Genomic DNA, 22760 nt, shown 5'->3' with positions numbered 1-22760 from the left:
TACCGCAGCATTGTCGTAGAAGACCCGTACCGCAGCATTCCGCAGCATTGTCGTAGAAGACCCGTACCGCAGCATTGTCGTAGAAGACCCGTACCGCAGCATTGTCGTAGAAGACCCGTACCGCAGCATTGTCGTAGAAGACCCGTACCGCAGCATTGTCGTAGAAGACCCGTACCGCAGCATTGTCGTAGAAGACCCGTACCGCAGCATTGTCGTAGAAGACCCGTACCGCAGCATTGTCGTAGAAGACCCGTACCGCAGCATTGTCGTAGAAGACCCGTACCGCAGCATTGTCGTAGAAGACCCGTACCGCAGCATTGTCGTAGAAGACCCGTACCGCAGCATTGTCGTAGAAGACCCGTACCGCAGCATTGTCGTAGAAGACCCGTACCGCAGCATTGTCGTAGAAGACCCGTACCGCAGCATTGTCGTAGAAGACCCGTACCGCAGCATTGTCGTAGAAGACCCGTACCGCAGCATTGTCGTAGAAGACCCGTACCGCAGCATTGTCGTAGAAGACCCGTACCGCAGCATTGTCGTAGAAGACCCGTACCGCAGCATTGTCGTAGAAGACCCGTACCGCAGCATTGTCGTAGAAGACCCGTACCGCAGCATTGTCGTAGAAGACCCGTACCGCAGCATTGTCGTAGAAGACCCGTACCGCAGCATTGTCGTAGAAGACCCGTACCGCAGCATTGTCGTAGAAGACCCGTACCGCAGCATTGTCGTAGAAGACCCGTACCGCAGCATTGTCGTAGAAGACCCGTACCGCAGCATTGTCGTAGAAGACCCGTACCGCAGCATTGTCGTAGAAGACCCGTACCGCAGCATTGTCGTAGAAGACCCGTACCGCAGCATTGTCGTAGAAGACCCGTACCGCAGCATTGTCGTAGAAGACCCGTACCGCAGCATTGTCGTAGAAGACCCGTACCGCAGCATTGTCGTAGAAGACCCGTACCGCAGCATTGTCGTAGAAGACCCGTACCGCAGCATTGTCGTAGAAGACCCGTACCGCAGCATTGTCGTAGGTAGACGTCGGGTAATTTGGACATATACTTAATTAAGCTTGCAATTTGGGTATGGGCTTATATATTGAAGACACTAGGAAGTATAAATTCTATAAAATTGTAAATGAGTTATTAGGTTTACATATTGCTCCTTTTTGCCCCTCACCAAATTTGTTAGTTTCAGACTCCTATTGTCAACCACATCTATTAGTCGTTAACCAGACTTTGATAAAGGTGCTCTTTTGATTATCCAATCCTGCCTTTAGAAACGTAGTTCAGACCCCCTAACATGGTCGGAAACCAACATTATTTGGATCCTGTACCTTATTTTCCATAACACTAGACAGCGTTTTTACAATACAGTATTCTCTAGGAAATATTTGCACCTCTCCTTAACAATATTTCGCTCCAGTAATCCAAAAGGCGCGATAATTTCATCTGGTTTACGTTTTTAAGTATTAAAGAGCATTTTTATTTGCTTTAAAAATGTGATACGTATTCCAGCTCGATTGGGCAGTGATTGGCCCCAGTGAACCGACCCAAAAAAAGCTCCCGTCTAATCGGATTAAGAAGGATAGCGATTCGGAATGAGTGGTAGGTGGGTGGATTGGGTTTGGTGAATCGGGATTGTATGTATTATCTCCTTAAATATACATGCACAGAAAAAACCGGTGAAGGAAAGGAATGGGCTTTTCAGGGGAAAAGTTGTTATAGAGAAACGAAGAGTTGAGATCCGGTTGAAAGGGCCAGGGCTATGTAGTGATTCAGCGGTATTAAGTAACATCTTCCCGTTTTTCTTGAGCTCAAAAGAAAGGTATCAGTACCTATAGCAAGAGCCTCTTACTTGTTGTGCCGGAATTGCAGCTTGTAATACTGTTATTGGCGATTCGCGCAGTTTTCGAATTAATGTTTTACCAACTATTGATAATGACGTTAGCATTACTTGAATCTCAATAGTCTGTCTGTGTAAAGGATTAAACCGCCTAATTACACTTTCGCCACATATCACCTGGTACTTTGTACGAACATGAACCTATGTGCCGCAAAAGACCTCGCTGATGGGTTTGTTCTGATGGTTATACAATTTTGATTATTAGCAGACCCGTACCATATTAAATTACCACCTAAATTCTTATTTCTCCAGAACCAATAATCTTGTGCGGCCAAGCGCTTAGTTAGTGTAAAGTTGACCTCTGGCACATCTAGATCTTCAAACCAACCAGTTTCAGTCACACTTGGTAAGATACCAAGTGAGTCAGGGCCTTCAGTCGATTCTTGAATCTCATCATTACGCCTCGACATGTCTGTCGTCCTGAATTCGTAAGCAAGCGGATAGATCAGGGATGGATCAACACAATCCATAAATGCCATTTCAAGCTCATTTACTGGCTCAGTATCATTATCGTATGTGAAGGCTACCCAAGTGCCATCTCTTGATGCGACAAGTGTATAATTAGTATTCAAACTGTGATTGCACTCATCGATTCGTGAGCGCACTATCTCAAATTGACTTTGATTATAGAAGGAAATAGCTTTGGGATCAGTGACCCATACAGCAGCAATAGTATTTTGGACTGCAAATGTAGTAAATATTAAAATAATTTTAAAAAGATCCATTTCGTAAAGATAGTATGCTGACTAAAATAAGCGTGTTATTATTGAAGAATATAATTTTGCTTAAGAAAATGACAGTGCGACCTATATTTATACGGTAGCTCCAAGGCGATAAAACAAGGGAGAACATAAGAAAAGATGGAAAAATACACACAATACAGGGATTGCTGGTTGCTCAACATGTTTCTCTCCTGTACAATGAGTTCTCTAGTACCGCAGCAATGTTTGAACCGTTCAAGTGAAGTCAAGCATTTTCATTTGACCAAATAAAATAATCTATGAAAACTTAGGACTATAACTATTAAAAAATCGGAGCAAATCGATTTTATTAGATGTCGAAGGATTCATATGTATTTGACTCACATATTCCTGATGAAAACAAGACAACCTTCAATATCACATTTTGCATTTGTTCACTTCTGATATAGTACATGCAGTGCTAACATTTTCCTGATCTCGTGAATTTCGGACCGCCGAATAACGTAGTCACTTGTGACTAATGTACAGGAGTAGAGGATAACAGATTAGAAGGTCAAAAGTGATTACAATTCCAATCGAAATGATGTCTTCAATTAGTATTGGATGATAGTGCCTTTTGGATATATAAATATCGCACCATGCATTTCTTATTGGCAGTCTCTTGAGAGTAATCAGTTCTACCCATCGATAAAATTCAGAGAGACATTTTTGCTAGCAAAAATGTCGTAGTTATAATTCGTAAAAACGTATCAGAAAGACAACCAAGGTTATTACAAGGAGCAGGACTCCTAAGAAGCCTTCTCTCGCATTTTGAGAGGGTTACAAATTCTTCAAAGATCGAAAATACATTCAAAATCTTGTTCAAGACTTAGCAGAAATATTTGAATGGGCTTAATATAAGAACCCTTTATAAATTTGTAGATACGACAAGTCACCATTGCTCAATTATAAACCTTGGCTCAATTATAAACCCTGTCTGAAATTTTATTTCGGAAGACTTCATATCATCAAGTACTAAGGAGTGTCTCATAATTGTGTGAGTATATGGCACATTTTAATACTTTCTTTCTGGTCGTGTAAAAAGGTAGGAACTCTCCAGTAGTAACCGCAGCATTGTCGACCCATACCACAGCATTTGTCGTAGAAGATCTACCAGAAAATTATTATGATAAACATGAATCATACAAAACCATTAAAGCAATACTTGCTGAACTTCATCTGTTAGCCATTGCTCATAATGATATTAGGTTTACAAACATTCATGACTCTCCTTTCGGGAGTATTTCGTTAAATGACTTTGGTTAAGTTGATTAGCACAAACGATGTAAAACATATGAAGATGGACCTTTAAACTTTTGATAACATATTCGATATCCGCAATAAAACAGCGAAGGAGACGTCATTTATATGAGATTTTCATGCTCTTTTATGCTTGTTCAGTTTTATGTCTTGCTGTCAAACTAACTACAAGAAAAGAATTTAGAATTGTTCAACAATACGTGGATATTTATAATGACTAAATTTGCATATTGCAAGACATCCTGACGCGACTAATACAAATCTTTATACCAAACATTTTTCCAAATGTATGCTTGTATCTTTCATGAGATTATATGTTGCCAACGTAGTCGAGGTTACATCAGTCTCATTTCAATGAAGAAAAGGTTGATATGTTTGCATGCAAACGCAATGGGTAGTATGGTGTAATGTTTTTATTCATAAATCATATACTCTATCGCAATAGTTATATAAATCTCCAAAACTTTTGTCAATTCTAACTAATAATCTTTTAATATCCTTTCAGAATGAATAAATCAGTTGTGCATATCTATTTGACTTCACCTTTCATGATCATTTCATCACGAATCCACTACCTCTCAATGTTGATGGTACTTCATATCAAGTCGTGGTCTCGTCTTGATTATCTCTCGCTTATGATGTATCCTCATCTCCATCGTCGTCATCTCCATAGATTCCTAAGATGTCATCTAGAATCTCAAAATCTCTCTTTTTATGACTTTCACTATTTGAGCTATCAGATAAACCGAAGTCAATTAACGAAATCTTCTCGGAACGAGAAACATGGATATTAGGAATTCTCATATCATTGTGTGAAATTCCCAACAGATGAAGTTCTTTGAGCCCCGATCTTATCACTCTGCCAACTTTGCGCATTTTCTGGTACTTCTTCCCCAAGATACTCGAATAAATGTATCGGCTTGTCATATGAGCCATTCCAAAAGCCTGATGCGAGGAGTTTCGGCAAAATTGCCTGCAAATTCTGACCGCTATTCTTGCATTAATGTCACGTTCCACATAGAACATATCATAATACTTATCGGCACTTGGAATTTCATGAAAGATGCGAATGTCATTCCTTTTAGCCATCCACCACTTCTTATCGTAAGAATATACCTTTACAAATACTGTAGAATAAGGAAGATTCAAATTTGGGAAACTTCTTGCAGCATAATATTCTACTCGGCAAAATGTGTTTCCCTGGTTATAACCAGTATCAAATTCATTGGCGTCCTCGATTATTGGTGGAAAGGAAAGGACTTGAGAACTGCGGCTACTATTTCGAGGATCCGTACGACCTATATTACCAAGCGGATCTCTACGATCTATGCTCAGCCTGCCTAACATATATTTTCTCTAAATCTTTCTTCGCATTTGTTGCCTCATCAGGAGTGTTATAGATAAAGCCTGCTATCGCGGATCTTAAAGTAATCCCATCTGTTACTGATTGGGGGTCTTCAATTTCATAATAGTATAGTCATCTGTTCATGTTCATCAAATTGGAATACAAAAAAACCTGAAAAAGTTTCATGATCTGAAAGGAAAATCCGATTGGTGCCACAGAGGACACCGTAAACAACATATTTCCTGATGAGGATGGCAAATGCTCTTTCTGGAGACCAGTCGTTTGGCTGTGCTAATGAAGGAAAGAAGAAACGGCCCTCATACAAGACTGATCTACCTCTAAAGCTCGTGACACTGCTTACCATGAGACGAACACCCTGTCCCAATTTGTAGTTGCGTCTTTTGTAATCTCCTATCCGGAAGCAAAATTCTGGGTATTGCCCTGTCGGATATGTAGTACCCTTCCAAAGATGAGAGAAGTCGGGCTCTATATTGATGGCCAGAAACACAGGTGGTTTGAAGGATCCCTTACCAAATGCACTCAAATCACGACATGCATATTCGTACACACTCCTGATTGACGGTGCTATCGAACTATCAAAGTACTCTTGTATATAGCTTTCTGCGATCTTGTCTGAGCGGGGTGGATATTTGTAAAAGGTGTGTAATATGGGTCCAGTGATGTTGGCACGGTCGATAGCTCCACTTAGGGGATTCAAATATCTCAGTTTGAACTCTTCACTAGTCATAGCATTGTCGTAGAAGACCCGTACCGCAGCATTGCCGTAATCGGCGACTTAAAATCCATTTATGCAGAGCTTGATCATGAAGAAATACAGCAATCTTTAGAAACCTTAACAGTAGATACAAATACGATGTCTACAACTACTCCAACAGGTTAATGTGTTCATTTATCTACGAGAAATTCTATGTCACCTTTCTTTTTAAAGCTATGCCCTTGTAGTCTTTTATCAACTACTTGAATGTGTCTTTTCAGTTCATGGTGTCTAATTGATACTTATGCCCCGAAATAGAAATGCGAAATGCTGTTGCTTCACCTCACCAGCTTTTCTATCCAAGAGATTGAATTAATTTGTTTACCTTAGAATGCAATACCGCAAGCAATAGATTCCAATGGCAACCCTTTATTTACACCGTAGAAGAGACCGTTGGGAACTCTCCAAAATAAGAAACAGTATGACAACAAGATTTTATGTTATTTGATACGGTGAAATTATTTGTCGATTATCATAAAATAAATCTATAATCATCCTCTGAAGTATATTCATTTTTGTAGTCTGATTCAACTCCCAAAATATTAATACGAGTACCTTTCTTCATGTGTTGATCATAATACTTGTTGTATGACAAGCCAAAATCAATTAATGTGACGTTAAATCCGGGTATTGTTGATATTACGGTGGTACCGTCAGAACAGTCTCCAGATATCAATGATATGGTATTGGATATTCATTTGGCCTGCCTCGTCAGTATCTTACTGGAAAAAACCTGAAACGGTCTGGTGATCAGATACAAAACGCATAGTTCCACAGAGAAGAGGTTTGTCAATACACTTCTTTAAAAACCAACGCGAACAACAAACCTTGTTCCATTCTCCATCCCTGAATATTGGTGAGTCTACTTTGATGGATGAAATTATAGTCAAAAAATCCGCAAAAGGTATTACGGTCCGAAAGAAATATTCTATATGTACCACAAATAAAGGCCATTGTCGTGGAAGATCCGTACCGCAGCAAAATGGTACGTTCGATTTACGTGGATTATTTTTACAATTTTGGCGCAAATCTTAGGAATATATTACTTTCTCATCTACAATGCAGCTATTAATATATTGAATAGAGTACATAACAATCACATTTTAACTTAACAATACTGAAACTTTGTGCTCAATGACTTACTCTGATAAGTTGCTTAATGGAGTCCACAACCGACTCTTCTAGTGAGATATGCTCAAACCCTAAAAGTTCTCTAGACTTTCTTTCCTTAAGGTGCGCAAGATGGGAAAGGCCAAGCATTTCTGGGTTTCCCACTGGTAACCTTTCTTTGAGTTCAGGGAAGTGCTTTCTAATGATATTCAAGATTAATTGTGAGCTGAAGTTTTCGGTGTTCACTAGAATTCTCTTGTTCTTCGCTTCATCTTTCTCAAATGCAAGAACATGGGCCTTTGCAACATCTCTGACATCGGCAAAGTGGCCAGCTTCGTGTGGAACCATGTCATCCTTGCTCAATCTGAATACACTGCTTACAATCTCAGAAGTATAGTTTAAAGTACCAGAAGCCTCCTCATCTTTTGCCTGTGGTCCGAAAACATATGCTGGGTGAACAACGGAGAGGGTGAATTTTGGCTTGTGGGTTTTCACAAAATCCCAACCAGCTTGCTCAGCCAATGTTTTTGAAGCGACATAAGCGCTGACTGTGTCCAACTTCCCCTGTTCATAGGAAATTGGACTGTACGAATCTTCACCGCCATCATAATTTGGATCTCTGACTTCGTCAAATGTAGCCATAGCCGCTAATGAACTAGTGTAAACAACACGGCTTATTTGCGGAGACACTTTTGCAATCGACTCTAAAGCAAACTTCGTACCGTTGATAGCTGGGATCATGATATCCCTCTCATTATCTTCAACTGTAAAAGTTACCGGAGAAGCAGTGTGTAAGAAGACAGTAACCTCAGGATGCTTCTGTAAAGCCTCGTCAAAAGCTCCTTGCTTCTCCAACACGGGCACTACCTCATACTGAAATTTGGAACCATACAATTCCTTCAAATTTTCTCCTTTAGCAACGGATCTAACAGATCCGACAACGTTGTAACCCTTGGAGAGAAGAAGAGAGATAGTCTGCTGAGCAATGTAACCGGTAGCGCCAGAAACGAAAACTGATATTGGCATTGTGCTGAATTGATGAATAGGGTAAATTAATGTTTGTTAATAGAAAACCTCAAATCAATTCTGCTAATTCACCCAATTCCCACTCCTTATATACTCACCGATATCATTTTTATTAAATATTTACATATGTATATAAGACTGCAAAGAAAGGTACAAGCTTTTGCATAGCCGTTCAACGAAACCTCGCCTATGTCAGCAAAAGCGACCGGAGATAGACACATTAAGAAATTCCCGAGTGTGTGCAGTCTTTATCTCTGATTTCTCATCAACTATTCACCACTTGATGATCACAAATCAAATTAAAAAATACGGACTGTTTCCTGTTATTTGCACGACTTGGTGAGTCAACATTGAACTGATTAAAAGTGGTGAATCATCAAGATTGTATGGCTGATATGGTGACACGTTCGAATTCCTCACGACTCTGCCAGTGGGTAAGTCCTTTTTCCATCCACCCCACAACTTTATTAGTGTGATAGCAAGGACTTGTCATTACCAGTTGGTTTTATGAATACGGTATTTTGATAGGGGCGCCTCAAGGATAACTAAAATCTGTGAATAGAAATATCTGGCATACGTTGTTTATTTTTGTCATGTGCGGATCTTACTTTCCCATATTTTATTTTTTGCAACCATATCAGTTTGAGACAATACTAGAGAGCATCCTCGATAGTGCTCAATATTTTATGCAACGCAGCTATCGAAGCATTGTTTGCCAACTGGCTATCGCTGGCAGAACCAAGATCTATGTCCTTAAGTGTTTGATAAATCGATCCAACAAAATCTAGTGCGGATTGTGAAATGTTTGGGTAGAAGATGTTATTGATTCTTGCTGTGTAGTTTAACAGGTTCGACACCATCAAATCTATCCAGCAACCATTTCCAAGCTGCTGGAAGTCCCTTGAGAAGAACACTGAGGTGGCCGCTGATAGTACTTTCAAGAGAGCTAATGCCTGCCGCACACCAATGATCATAAGTCTTTCTTGAATCCTTCCATGGGACAATTTGATCAATTCTACCGTGATAAATAAAAACGGGAATCTCTGGTACATAAGATTCATTCAAGTAAACGAGACTGTTTTCTTCAATGATAGGACTGAGAGTGGGATCTCTGAAAAGAGCATACCCAGAAGGGAAGAGCGGGTTTGGACCAGTGAGAATATAGCGACCGAAGAACCGGAGCGCGTCAACCGCAACACAATAATCAGAAATCTGGGTTACTTCCTCAAGCCTAGACTGGTTGGCATAACTGAGAAAGGTGTCTCTCGCGTAAGCATATTCATTGGTCAATCCTACGAGTGACGTAGGAACAAATGCGGCCGAAAAAGTTCCATCAGCAGCTTCAGCAACTGCTGTAATATTGGTGAAAATCCTCCAACAGCAGCACCAATGAGGTTCTTTTTCAACTCTGGTGCATATTTCGGTTGCAACACTGCAGCAAACCCTGAAGCATGTGTTCCTCCAGAGTATCCCCACATGGCGACTTTGGCATCAGGGTTAATACCTGAAAAATTTCCAGACTGCATCGCAGCACGAATAGTATTAAGAGTTCCACGACTAGCGAGAATCCCTGCGGAGAATGCTGCCTGTCTACCTTCATAATCAGCGCTGATAACATAGTATCCCTCGCGCAAGGCCAAAGTAACATACAACATGTCAGAATGGAGGCCAATTGTTTGTACTGAAGATCTGCTAAGGAATCCATAAGATGGTGCACAGTCTTGGTTGACTGAATCTTTGTATGCTTGATAGCTGATTACCTTGTTCGGGTCAGCATCAAATGGTTCCATGCTCACTATAGCTGTAGCATTTCCAAAGGAGTCCTCCGAGCGAAGCATAACCTGCCAAGTGTTTTTGATATTGAGAAGTCCAAACGGGCTGGCAAGTTGAGAAGTTGCAGTTCTCACTTTCAAGATATCGCCAAGCTTGGCATCTTCTAATCCCTTGGGATAGTTATAGAAATCATCCTGGGACGGTGGCTTTAGAGTGACAGGTGAAGAAAGAGAAGTCATAATAAAGTTACAAAGAAAGAAAGCTATTAAGGACAACTTCATTGCTCTCACTTTAACAGATGCTTATTCGTAAATTAACAATTTCCATTTGTAATTAAGTATGAAGACGATGATATTATTTATATTAAAGTAAATAAAAAGCATAGAGTTGTAACTCCAGTCAAAAGCATTGAGATCCAGTCTCAATATGGAACCGGAAAAAGGCTCGAGCTCGCCACGAAAAGAAAATACCCTTTTGGTATCTTAACAAATTTCCTTAATTGTCCATTGACAGGGTCTTCAAGGTCTTCAAATTCACATTTTTGGGAAAACAAACATTTCAAATTCTAGTCCAATATTGTTTACATGCTCCCAAGAAGATCGTCATGGTTTCACGTGAACTCTAATACCGGATTTATTAGCCGTGACTTGGGGTTTATAGAGTACCTCGAGTCAGAATCTGGCCCATCAAAATTTCACCGTTCGCAGGGTTTTCCTAATCGAGGTGATTTTTACGAGGTGAACAAACTTTCAATGCTGTTCTGTCGATTTATGTAGGGGTGACAGGGGTGACAGGTTAAAAAAGGTACTGGAGATTTGCTTCCGAAAATACGAGCATTGGAATGTGAAAGCCTGGTTTTCTGCAACAGAAGTATTTCATTAGTCACCTTCAGCTTACAACAATGGATAAAGACATTGAACAATGAGAAGTTGATTAGTTACTTGCCTATAAGAATGTATTGAGAGAAACCTCATGTCACTAGGAACAAGGAATATTTCAGTACTCTACTGCATTATGTCATATTCTACGTGTTGTATGTGATTAAACGTGCATTCTCCTCTTTCCAGCAAAGGAGTCAAAGCGCCAGGCATTATTATTAGCAAGGAGTACTATCAATACTTAATCACAGCTTATAAGTGGTGTCATGCTCCTCACGCAGCAGTATATCACTACTCTCTTCTTCTTCTTGATGCTCTCCAGGAAGGTGAATAGTTAAGTCTTTGTGGAATCTTTCTGGACCAAGCACTAAAATCACGACCATAGAAGCAAAAATTGCACCACAGAAAATACACATCACTTTTCCATAATTATAAGTACCTGGAGCAGCACCTTCAATTGGGAACCTTTCACCTAACTTGGCCTCAATGGTACTTGCAGCAGATGACGCAAGATTACCTAGTTGATAAACAACACCTGAGAGAAAAGCTCTATGGGAGGCGTTCACTAACTCTAATAGATGGATTGGAGCAACTCCCCAAGCGCCCATAACACCTCCAGTTAATAACGAATATGCCCACCAGTTGGTCTTTGCATCAAAGAACGCAGGATAACTAAATGCCCCACACCAAATCATGCAGATAATGATGGCAAGTCTTCTTCCAAATAACTCGCTAAAAGAGCCAACAACAATACCTCCCACTATTCCAGCAAGATTACTGACGACGACAATGATTGTTTTAAGATCAGGACCAACGCCATACTGCTTGGTTAATAAGGTAACATACAAATCCTGGGATCCATGAGTTGTAAAGTTAAATGCTGTCAAAAGAATGACTAAGTATATGAACATTAACCATTCTGTTTTAATAGTGATCCACACACTAGTGTCAATTTTGGAAAAGAAGCCACCCTTCTCGTTATCAGTATTCAACTTCTTTTTAGATTCCTTTAATCTTAGGAAGGCTTCCGATTCAGGAAAGAATGATCTCCACACTATTAAGATAACTGGAAGGCCAGCACTGAACCAGAAAAGAGAACGCCACCCTTCTCCTTCCTTAAATGTGGTTTGGAAAGCTCTATAGAATACCATGGCGAAGATATAACCTAAACTGTATCCAGGTAAAAACAAACCCAGAAGAACAGATTTTGCTGCATCTGGCTGGTTTTCCAATGCTGTAACACTAGCAACGGGGTACATAGCTCCCATTAGTATTCCAAAAAGGGAACGAACGGCCAAGAATTGGTGATAATTCTGGATGAAACCGGTACCAAGTTCAACGACAATAAAGAGAAAACAAATGATGATATAGGGGATTTTTCTTCCATAATAATCTGCCATTAAGCCAAAGATAACAGCTCCTACTGAACGGAACATCAACACCAAGGTAAGACCCCATGTAATTTGTGTCACATTAACACCCAAAGTCAATGCAATGTCTGGAGCCGAAACGGAAACACAAAAGAAGTCCATAGCATCGATAGTCCAAGCAAAGAAACCTAAGAAATAAAAGTTATAGTCCAGTCTTGACATCTGTCTTAATCCAGGAAGAGGATTAACAATCTGATACCATGTCTTCTCCGAGTGACGAATTGGCAAATCTAATAAAGTGGGGATTCTGGTTTTAAGATAGTGGATAATGGAGCTCCAAGATATGTCTGGTTTCTCGTTGAAAATTTCATGTTTGATTCTCTCAGTGTCCTCCTCGTATAAAGAGACATTTGACTCCACATAAGTCACAGGAACGTCTTTTGTATCCATTGTAGTACTAGCAGCCGTGGGTATAGTCTATATCACTTATATGGACAATTAACCATACTCATAGCAGAATATGTAGACTTTATATATTCAGGAGCTGTCAACAAGAAAACTGTTTGCCCTTCGGAAATCCATATACATCACCGCGGAGTTTGCCAAGTTGTATGTCAACCTCCTTTTTCTTTTGCAACTAAAGCTATAACCCCGCCGCATGTACCGCACCTTTCCCCTCGCTTCAGACTTTTGCAAGAAAATATCCCCCACCTTGTGCAGTGGACTTCAAAATAATACTAGCAGACACCGGAGTAAGAGTCCACCCATCATGAAGAAGATGACATACCAGCAGAGTACCCAATGTGAATAGAAGTGTAATATCGACTGGCATCTGTGTGCTGAATTAGATATTCAGAGGAAAATTGGAATAAGAAACAAGCACTTGGTTCCCCTTCGGTGAAATTCTACGGTGAATTTCACATCGACGTGAATTGTGGGGTACTCGTTTTTTTGTACATTTCTTTTTGAGGTGAATAGCTGATATAGGTGAGTCTTGATGTAAGTTTTGGTTGCATCAGCAAAGAAAATAAACATTTCTACAGTAAATGCAGTTAGACTGTTATGTACTATTGTAGATGTTACATGGTAGGTGGAGCTTTTGAATAAGCGAAGCAGCCAAATTGATTCTATTGCGATGAAAAGACCCCCTAATCGAAGACAATGTGTTTGGTCATATAGTCTAGCAAGAATAGTTCATTAATGGCAGTTTTGACGGAGAGTGGATGATGCCACATAAGGTACCCATGTACCCAGGGAAAGTATCCCCCAAACTTGAATGGCCCGGGAGTACAGGGCACATAAAGTTTATACCTCAAAATATGGCTTTGTGCCGGACTGAATCATCTTAGCCGTAGCAATGCAAGCTATTTTTTTAGTCACAGCTTAAAAATATCTTATGTATAACCAGGGGCTTTGTGGGGTGCAGAAAAGGAGCCCTTCTTCATGGACAGTAGTTTTGGAAGGAATAGTCCAGAGATATGATCCAATCTACCCTTCGCCCCCACATTATTGGTAATATGTCACCGTTTTGGATCCATAGTATTCTTATCAAGAACTTCGGACTTTAGAAAACGCCGGTTTTGTTGGAAATGGGTAGCTTTATTTAATACTACTCATCAAGCTTCTATCACCAGAAGCTCCTTTGCTGCACAGGGAACAATGCCTTACCCACCCGGACTAGTGAATCTTCTGATGGCAAACATACAAAGGCTCACTGAAATATTGAGCATTCCTGTACCATTACTGTCATGACTTAACAACAATAGGATAAGATATTAGCCGCAGAAAACTTTGGAAGCTGGGGTTGAATCACCTATTTACAAGAAGATAACAAAGAATGTAACGAATGATACTGCAATGATAATAAGGATACTAATTGATGAATCACTGGTGGGGGCAATGATACATTAGAAACCACCATGCTCCTCGACCATGCGCTTGAGCCTCGAACTTTGAGTATATCTCAAAGCCATTTTTCGCCATACGGCTTAGAAAGCATCGCATTTCCTCGGAAATTTCAAGGAAGAGTATCCTAACAAAATCGAGACAGTTGTAATAATCCATGGGTACTAAGAAGCATGATGAGTAGAGATGTTACTCTATAAGGTATATCTTCTACTAAAGTTTATGTAGCACATCAAGACTATGGAGCAGTCAAAATATGGATAACGCCCAGGTTCAACAACACCATATATAATACAATCTTTTGCTGGGATTTGTTCAAGGGATAATGACCTTCATAGATCATCTTCACCAATACTGCGTGCCTTCTATACATTGTCACTAAACCTGACCATCTACTAATGTTACTTGTGATACTACTTCACCTTATTTGGAAGTCACGTGTGACAGTGCTTCTAGATTAGCCTACATTCTCTAATGAGTTAGAGGCCCTTTCTAAGGAGTGCATTCTGCAACCTCCGTGGGTCAGTACCAAGCACGTGATAGGTATCCACATTTCGCAATCATCTAGAAACTGTCAAACTCCTCAACAATTAAGCCCATTTGGTAAAGTTGGGATAAAGAACCTTGTCAAAGACACTAAAAAATCGTTTACTATATGTTCCTATGATTGGTTAACCATTTTTTGGACTTATAGTCTTGCCAGCTCTTTTTCAACGACACAAAGATAGAAGGGACTACTTTACCTAACCTTTACTGCATCATATATTTCACTGTAAAAGTTAGCGATTCATAGGTATATAGACGGGAGCTTAGCTTACTCCATAGGCACATATGATACTAAGTGTGCCATCCAGTAGCGACTTAATTGTTGAAACTGAAAACGAGCTTTGTGACGACGACTCTGATTCAACAATCTCTAATGCCAAATATGATGAAAGATCAAATCATTTGCAAGGCAAATTTTCAACAAGACTTACTCGTCTTCTTAGGCATGAACTTATTGATAAGTTCACTCCTAAATACTGTGTTTCAGTAATGGGCACGGGCATCTCAGCAAACATCTTGTACAATTTTCCATATCCAGCCGAATGGTTGAAAGTTTGCGGTATAGTGATGTTTGGAATAGCGTCTTTCCTATTCGTGGCCACAACTATCATGCTTGTAACTTGTTGTTGCATTCATAAGGAGAGACTTTATTTGTATCACGTGGATCACACAGTCTCTGTTTATACGGGAAGTTTTGTTATGGGATACATTACTATAGTTAACTTTCTTAATACAATAATAGGGGAGGACCATCCTATATTGGTATGGGGCCTATGGTGGGTTGCAGTTGCTTTCTCAATATATACAACTACTATAGTGGTATTCTTTTCCTATTTATCTAAGGTCAACAAGAAATTTGACTTACATGATCTTGATGCTACCATTCTATTACCAATTGTTCCTGTCACAGTTCTTTCATCATGCGGACACCTTATCACACCCAATTTAAGTTCATTAGGAGACAAAGTGGTTACAGAAATATTTTGTTTAATGCTTTGGTGCCTTTCGATTGTTCTTGCATTTATCAGCATCACCATCTATTTTTATCGCTTAATCATTTATAAGATACCAAGCACAGATATTGTCTTTAGCAGTTGGTTACCAATTGGCTTCTTGGGGCAAAGTAGTTACAGTATTTTATTATTCGGTGCAAATATGCACCAGTTGATACCGAACCCTTACCTTGGAAACTCATTATTGGTAGTCGGTTGTCTTGCTGCTATTTTCCTTTTGTCGTTTGGCTATTTTATGGTTTTCGTGGCTGTCATCTCACTATTTACCAAAATAAAGCCATTTGCGAAAACGCCTAATGCCCAATATGTCAACAGACATGGTTTCATTACTTGGAATAAGGATTGGTGGGCAATAACATTCCCATGTGGTACGATGTCGTTATCAAATTTTGAGATTTCGAAAGGCTTAGTTGGTAATTATGAATTGAAGTTTTTCAAAGTGATGAGTTGTGCATTCGCAGTTGGTTTATTCCTCATCACTATTACCAGTTTGATAGGTATAATTATTTTCATTTTGAAAAAATTCACGGGTATACTCAGTCGTAATAAGCCATTTCTAAATGTTGACTAATAACAATAGAACTTGGGATTAACATTATTTTAGAGAACACTTTATGTCGTTGTAATAGAATCTTTGGTAGAAGACGCCATACTGTATAACTGTAGGTACATCATTTATCAGCTCATATTGCATGTCAAACCTCACCCAAGCAAGAATAGCGCGGATGTACGGTGTGCTAAGAAGGTGGTATGTGCTTCGTTCCTTCGGAAGAAGGTGATCATTCAGCGAAGAAATTCCATGTTGGGTGGTGGACCTGTTTCCCTACCAATGGTGGACCCAATTAATTTACGGACAGTAGTTGAGGACTTCATTAGTTATCTACAATAGGAAATTTATTGTTCTTTATGTGACTACTCTATAACTTTGGTCGAATATTCTTTGCATCCAACGGTAGTCACCTATCAATGCGAAGTTCCTCATAAGGAAATTTTCTGCTCGTAAATATTTTCCTGCTAGATACTGCACTGAAATTTTGCACCCGATTATTTTTCTATGTGGGAAGTACATGAAGCGAACAAATGGGCGACCCTCTTTGGAATGTAAGGATATGAATTTCAAAGTAAGAAGCTAATTTAAGAAGTAGAAAATTGAGAATGACCTAGAAGTCGCCCAACAATGGATATTCGAACTACCTCAATATTGAATTGGAAGAGTCTCCAATCATGTTTGCAAAATCTTATGAGAAAATAGTATTACAGTCTAAGCTATCTTGTAAGTTGAAGCCGGGATAAGCACTCCAATTCTACACATCTGAAACCACCGAGGATACCGTAGATAGTAGTTGCTACAAGGAACCTTCAAGTTAGTTTGTAAATGTCTAGGGCATTGCTTGTGTCATTGATTTTGTTTCCCGGCAGGCAGTTGTATACATAGCGTTGAACTACGATATTAAAGGTGACAGAAAGCGCATTTCATAATTTTACAGATGAGCATACAAGGAGCCCTCCACAAGATAATTGTGGAACAGTCCGTAATATATTTTGTGATAGGAGGCATAGTCAACTGTGGAAAGATGAAATACACCATTAAATGTATGCAATTCCGTGTTTCATGCTGCACTGAATGTTAAGTGAAGTAGGTACACTCTAAATGTAAAGTTCAATCCCCAAGCGATAGTATTTGCATTCTGGTACCTATGTAGAGGCTTCTGAATGTACACATCAAGCGCTTTTAAATTTCCACTGAAGCTCGTATAAACTTATTGGTCTTGAAGAAACTGCAACGTCGATGCGCGAGATGCCTTGGTTACAGTTCCCTAGATCTCTTTTACATAATTAAAGAAGAATTGATACTGTAGGGTTGCAACCGTGAATCAAACACATGAATTCGGAGAAATCCCACGTTCTACTAATTATGGCAGACAGATACAGTCACAACTTGATAATACTCAGTACAGGCTGAGTCCTCGGAAGGTGAAATCGACAATCCTTGGAGTATTCATCAATCTGACATTTGATGAATGCCCATAATTTGCTGACATTAGATCTTTTCTCAAGCCCTTGAATTCATACTAATTTAGCTCAATTGTAAAACTGTACTCCTTGCGCTTTATTTAATTAATCTGCTCTAAACATTTAACCATCTGGAGTCTTGTTCAACTGAATTGTACAGCATCTTACTTTAACCTACTTGCTCAGAGCCAACAGGAGGTTAACTATGTACTTTAGCTAGTACATCACTAGAGAATAAAGTAGATTGCATGATATGTTAGCTGCAATTGCGGATGCTCCATAACTACCCTATTTTTGGACGTATTTCTCCTCCTTTTGTCAAATTTTGTGGCTATTGAAAAAGCCACTTACTTCCTATTGCAGTAATTATGGGAACCATGTTGTTCTTTCACCTTATGTAAATATATATTGCCCAAAGTTGGTATTTGAAAAATCTCCTAATCGAGTACTCCAGAGAACATCCAAAATAATAAGCACACGAACCTCTATCCAATTGCATAAATATTTTTGGAAACTCGACCTGCATTAAACTATTATTGCCGATCTATTACCACATTAGGAGATAAACGAGATTTAGACCTTTATAATCTATTTCCTACTTAAGCATCCAAGGCTACATGCAGGTGTCAGGTCGCGTTGTTTTGATGTCTTCGACATCTTATTTTGGTGTAAACATAGCGAGCAAGCTGTACGTTTATACGTTTTATACTGTTCTACGCATGCAATGCTGCTGTACCTAGAAGCAAACGAAAGCTAAGAACATGAGCAAGGTGATAAGGGAGATCTTGAGTTCGAAAAATTTAGAGACTATGCCCTTGTATAAGCATCCCCAGAGAGTGAGGCAATGTTTGTTTATGGGCGAGTCATGAAGTCACAGTTCCATGACATCATATAATTTCAGTAAAGCTAGGATGAACAACCAACGTACTTTGCCGCCAAGAATGTCATCACTTCCATAATCTTCTTTGAATCTGTTCGTAGACCCTGTAGGGTCTCCTGCACCAAATTTTTCTGTGTTGCTTTCATCCGTTTCAAGAATTCTCGGTTGTGTTATTTTACAGTGCACCTAATTATCATGCCGATCATGTAAGACTTACAATTTTCTAGACGCTATGCCACTCGTTAACGCATCCCCTTCGCTTTACTGAATTAAGATAAAAGTACACAAGCGGATGGCTTATGAAAAAATTAAGGGTCCCGTTAAATGAAGTTGATACATATCTTAACTCAATTGCTCACCGTGAAGTTTTCACAGTCGGTCTATTTCAAACATTCAAAGTCAGAAGCGCGTACTGCAATATGGCGACCATATGTCTTGACTTGAGATTGAAAACTTTCTCTGGGGCAGCTAAGTGCTACAAGTGTATTATAGTTGGTCCCGGTGCATTATAATATTTCCTTTGAGGCTGTAGAGGAAATATTCTCACATCGACAATCTGTCAGGTGAACCACCCAACTAGTGGAACTCAAGGCGAACCTGTGCTTTCTGGAAAAATTGAATTAAGGTTTGCCTAAATTCCATTATATGCAGATATTCGATTATCATAAGAACCCTTCATCAGTTGGATTTTTCAACAGTATTTCAAAGATTCACTACGGAGATACTCGATATACCTCTTCTTGCTTACGAGCCATGCGTCTAAATTAATATCGGGCGTCGAGAAGATGCGTCTTCAACAATGACTAGTGAATCTCGGTCCATCTCTTTCGATTGAGCGAGACAACTGTTCTGATCGACAGTGTGATAAACATTGTACGAAGAGAATGACGGCTGAATGAATTGTCTTCACGTAGGCCACTAATCATAATGACACTGAGTTATATGGTCCCTAGGGAAAAAGAGAACTGTAATACTTAGCAACACACTCCATAAAACCGAATTTGAAGTTGAAAATAAATGAAATAGCTTTTGCAAAACTCAAAATTCATGTGGAGATCGACAGAGAGTTCGGTCTAGAGGTTTCAGTATCCTGCTTCATGCGTTTTAAAGATTATTAGACTTTGCATGAGCTGCTGCAGTCGCAGGATTATTTGTTGCACCATCAGTGTCCAATTGAGTGTGGGAACTAGATCCTGGGAACATGATAGCACTGTTTCGAAAAACTATATAAAGATGAAGCTATCCGGTGTTTGTTGAACTGACTTTAGGATAACGCTACAGCTCTTCATCCAATAGATACTGCAAAATGCTTTTCGGAAAGTTTTTTGCCAGTTCACTTTCGCTATTCGCAGCTGTGTCTGCTATAACTATCTCTGAGAATACAGTTGATAGAGGATTCCTTGATTTAGGTATCGGCGGAGTCACCGTTGAAGACGGTGTATACTGGTCTATCGTTGACAATGCCATCAGTGCCTTCGTTGGTGATATCGATGTTGGTACAGGTTCTGGTCTTTACATTTCCAGTACTTCTTCGTTAATTGCCTTAACTGTTACACTTCTTAATATTGGTTCCGTTACAAACAATGGTATTATTTCCTTCAATGCCTTGAAATCTTTGACTCCCCCAATTTACAATATAATCGGTGTCTCATTCACTAACAATGGTGAGATGTACTTAGGTAGTGATGGTTCCGTTGGTATTCCTTTGGTCCTGATCACTACACCAGTCTGGAACAACAACGGTTTGTTAGTATTCTACCAAAATACCAGATCTACTGGTCCAGTCAGTCTTGGTACTCCTTTAGGAACTATCAACAACAACGGTCAAATTTGCTTATACAACGAGCTTTACACCCAAACTACTAACATCGTGGGAACTGGTTGTATTACCGCTAGCCAAGATTCAAGTATTTTCCTTTCCAACACCGCTTTGAACATCGACTCAAATCAGGTATTTTACTTGCAAGACTCTGCTTCATCTATTAGAGCAACTGCAATTTCGCTTCCAAAAACATACAACGTTGCTGGTTTCGGAAATGGTAACAAAATTGGTCTTGATGTCCCACTTGTGACTATTCCACCATTGCTTCAAGGTTATGAATACGATACTTCAACTGGTATTTTGACCCTTCACGGCGGTGGTTTAGGATTATTGTCGCAAAAGTTTAACATTGGACTTGGTTATGATCCAGACTTATTCAGTACCGTCACTGATGATGATCTTGGATTGGTCTCTGTCCTCTTTGGAGCAGTTTCTTACTCTGGCCCAGTCCCAAACCCAGGTCTCCCAAGCCCTTGTATCTCCTGTAAGCCTCTCCCACCTCCACCAGGTGTGAGTCCAACTGAGTCCACTACTACTATTGTCTCAACTAATTCAGATGGTCAAGTCTGTACTGAGTTAGATGACATTCTCATTTCAACTGATGCTAGTGGATCTTGGTTTACTACGACTTCTTCGATTACTCAAGAATGTGCCACGAATGAACAGACCACAATCACTTCAACGTGGACTGGTACAGTAACTACTACTATTACTGAAACTGATACCCCAGGTGGAACCGACACTGTCGTTGTTGAAGTTCCATCTACTCCAAACTCTCAAACTACCATCACTTCCACTTGGACTGGTACTACCACTCAAACGATCACAGAAACTGATACTGTTGGTGGTACTGACACTGTCATTGTTGAGGTTCCATCTACTCCAAACTCTCAGACTACCATCACTTCCACTTGGACTGGTACTACCACTCAAACGATCACAGAAACTGATACTGTTGGTGGCACTGACACTGTCATTGTCGAAGTTCCATCTACTCCAAACTCTCAGACTACCATCACTTCCACTTGGACTGGTACTACCACCTTGACTATCACAGAAACTGATACTGTTGGTGGCACTGACACTGTCATTGTCGAAGTTCCATCTACTGCAAACGATCAAACTACCATCACTTCCACATGGACCGGTACTACTACATTGACTGTCACTGAGACTGATACCGCTGGTGGTACTGACACCGTCATTGTTGAAGTTCCATCTACTCCAAACTCTCAAACTACCATCACTTCCACATGGACCGGATCTTTCATTACCACTATCACTGAGACTGATACTGTTGGTGGTACTGACACTGTCATTGTTGAAGTTCCATCTACTGCTAACTCTCAGACCACGATTACTTCTACTTGGACCGGTACTACTACTTTAACCGTCACTGAGACTGATACCGCTGGTGGTACTGACACCGTCATTGTTGAAGTTCCATCTACTCCAAACTCTCAAACTACCATCACTTCCACATGGACCGGGTCTTTCATTACCACTATCACTGAGACTGATACTGTTGGTGGTACTGACACTGTCATTGTTGAAGTTCCATCAAGCGCTAATTCTCAGACAACTATCACTTCTACCTGGACCGGTACTTCCACTTTAACTGTCACTGTGACTGATACTGCTGGTGGAACTGACACTGTTATTGTTGAAGTTCCATCTACTCCAAACTCTCAAACTACTATCACCTCCACTTGGACTGGTACTACCACTCAAACGATCACAGAAACTGATACTGTTGGTGGTACTGACACTGTCATTGTTGAGGTTCCATCTAGTGCTAACCCTCAAACCACTGTAGTCTCTACATGGACTGGTACTGTTACTGAGACTATCACTGAGACTGATACTGTTGGTGGTACTGACACTGTCATCGTTGTTGTCCCACCTGCCACCAACCAGCAAACTACCATCACATCCACTTGGACTGGAACTTTTATCACTACTATTACTGAGACTGACACTCAAGGTGGAACTGATACCGTAATTGTTGAGATTCCATCTACTGCTAACGATCAGACTACTATTACTACCACATGGACCGGTTCCTTTACCACTACTGTCACTGAGACTGATACCCCAGGTGGAACTGATACTGTTATCGTTGAGATCCCAACTACTTCCAACTCGCAAACTACAATCACTTCTACCTGGACCGGTACTACTACTTTAACCGTCACTGAGACTGATACCGCTGGTGGTACTGACACTGTGATTGTCGAAGTTCCATCTACTCCAAACTCTCAAACTACCATCACTTCCACATGGACCGGATCTTTCATTACCACTATCACTGAGACTGATACTGTTGGTGGTACTGACACTGTCATTGTTGAAGTTCCATCTACTGCTAACTCTCAGACCACGATTACTTCTACCTGGACCGGTAC

At 40.1% G+C, this 22760-nt stretch overlaps 9 protein-coding genes across 9 annotated transcripts; 2 read left to right on the top strand and 7 right to left on the bottom strand. All coding sequences in view use genetic code 12, as the record gives it.

The window, feature by feature from the left end:
- Window positions 1-36: 36 nt before the first annotated feature.
- Window positions 37-552, bottom strand: RJT20DRAFT_82037 (uncharacterized protein; the record flags this gene model as incomplete). Its single annotated transcript, XM_064921231.1, has 1 exon — window positions 37-552. A coding segment is annotated over one exon (516 nt), but the record flags the coding sequence as incomplete, so codon positions are not given.
- A 1349-nt stretch (window positions 553-1901) lies between these two features.
- On the bottom strand, window positions 1902-2675 carry RJT20DRAFT_66102 (uncharacterized protein). The gene has a single exon (XM_064921152.1). The coding sequence runs from the start codon at window positions 2622-2624 to the stop codon at window positions 2013-2015; it is 612 nt and encodes a 203-aa protein (XP_064771697.1). The 5' UTR covers window positions 2625-2675; the 3' UTR covers window positions 1902-2012.
- A 1857-nt stretch (window positions 2676-4532) lies between these two features.
- On the bottom strand, window positions 4533-5246 carry RJT20DRAFT_137611 (uncharacterized protein; the record flags this gene model as incomplete). The annotated part of the gene is made up of 1 exon (XM_064918577.1): window positions 4533-5246. One exon carries the CDS (start codon window positions 5244-5246, stop codon window positions 4533-4535), a length of 714 nt encoding a protein of 237 aa, XP_064771696.1.
- Window positions 5247-5362: 116 nt separating this feature from the next.
- Window positions 5363-5992, bottom strand: RJT20DRAFT_137610 (uncharacterized protein; the record flags this gene model as incomplete). The annotated part of the gene is made up of 1 exon (XM_064918576.1): window positions 5363-5992. The coding sequence occupies one exon, from the start codon at window positions 5990-5992 to the stop codon at window positions 5363-5365; it is 630 nt and encodes a 209-aa protein (XP_064771695.1).
- Window positions 5993-7123: 1131 nt separating this feature from the next.
- Window positions 7124-8319, bottom strand: RJT20DRAFT_131668 (protein induced by osmotic stress). Its single transcript, XM_064918064.1, has one exon. The coding sequence runs from the start codon at window positions 8153-8155 to the stop codon at window positions 7151-7153; it is 1005 nt and encodes a 334-aa protein (XP_064771694.1). The 5' UTR covers window positions 8156-8319; the 3' UTR covers window positions 7124-7150.
- A 489-nt stretch (window positions 8320-8808) lies between these two features.
- On the bottom strand, window positions 8809-10167 carry RJT20DRAFT_147034 (putative secretory lipase 1 precursor; the record flags this gene model as incomplete). Its single annotated transcript, XM_064918897.1, has 3 exons — window positions 8809-8987; window positions 9013-9507; window positions 9543-10167. 3 exons carry the CDS (start codon window positions 10165-10167, stop codon window positions 8809-8811), a joined length of 1299 nt encoding a protein of 432 aa, XP_064771693.1.
- Window positions 10168-10630: 463 nt separating this feature from the next.
- RJT20DRAFT_65972 (carboxylic acid transporter protein) lies at window positions 10631-12827 on the bottom strand. The gene has a single exon (XM_064921151.1). It carries the CDS (start codon window positions 12624-12626, stop codon window positions 11052-11054), a length of 1575 nt encoding a protein of 524 aa, XP_064771692.1. The 5' UTR covers window positions 12627-12827; the 3' UTR covers window positions 10631-11051.
- Window positions 12828-14912: 2085 nt separating this feature from the next.
- Window positions 14913-16211, top strand: RJT20DRAFT_100954 (TDT family transporter; the record flags this gene model as incomplete). Its single annotated transcript, XM_064915652.1, has 1 exon — window positions 14913-16211. The coding sequence occupies one exon, from the start codon at window positions 14913-14915 to the stop codon at window positions 16209-16211; it is 1299 nt and encodes a 432-aa protein (XP_064771691.1).
- Window positions 16212-19839: 3628 nt separating this feature from the next.
- RJT20DRAFT_83370 (Hyphally regulated cell wall protein N-terminal-domain-containing protein) lies at window positions 19840-21513 on the top strand (the record flags this gene model as incomplete). The annotated part of the gene is made up of 1 exon (XM_064921236.1): window positions 19840-21513. A coding segment is annotated over one exon (1674 nt), but the record flags the coding sequence as incomplete, so codon positions are not given.
- Between the last annotated feature and the right edge of the window lie 1247 nt (window positions 21514-22760).

The sequence above is a fragment of the Scheffersomyces xylosifermentans genome (genome assembly GCF_036884685.1).
Source record: "Scheffersomyces xylosifermentans strain CBS 12540 chromosome Unknown RJT20scaffold_9, whole genome shotgun sequence".
Lineage (NCBI taxonomy): Eukaryota > Fungi > Ascomycota > Pichiomycetes > Serinales > Debaryomycetaceae > Scheffersomyces > Scheffersomyces xylosifermentans.
Note: the sequence above shows the minus strand (reverse complement) of the source record. Positions and strands in the feature narration are given on the sequence as shown.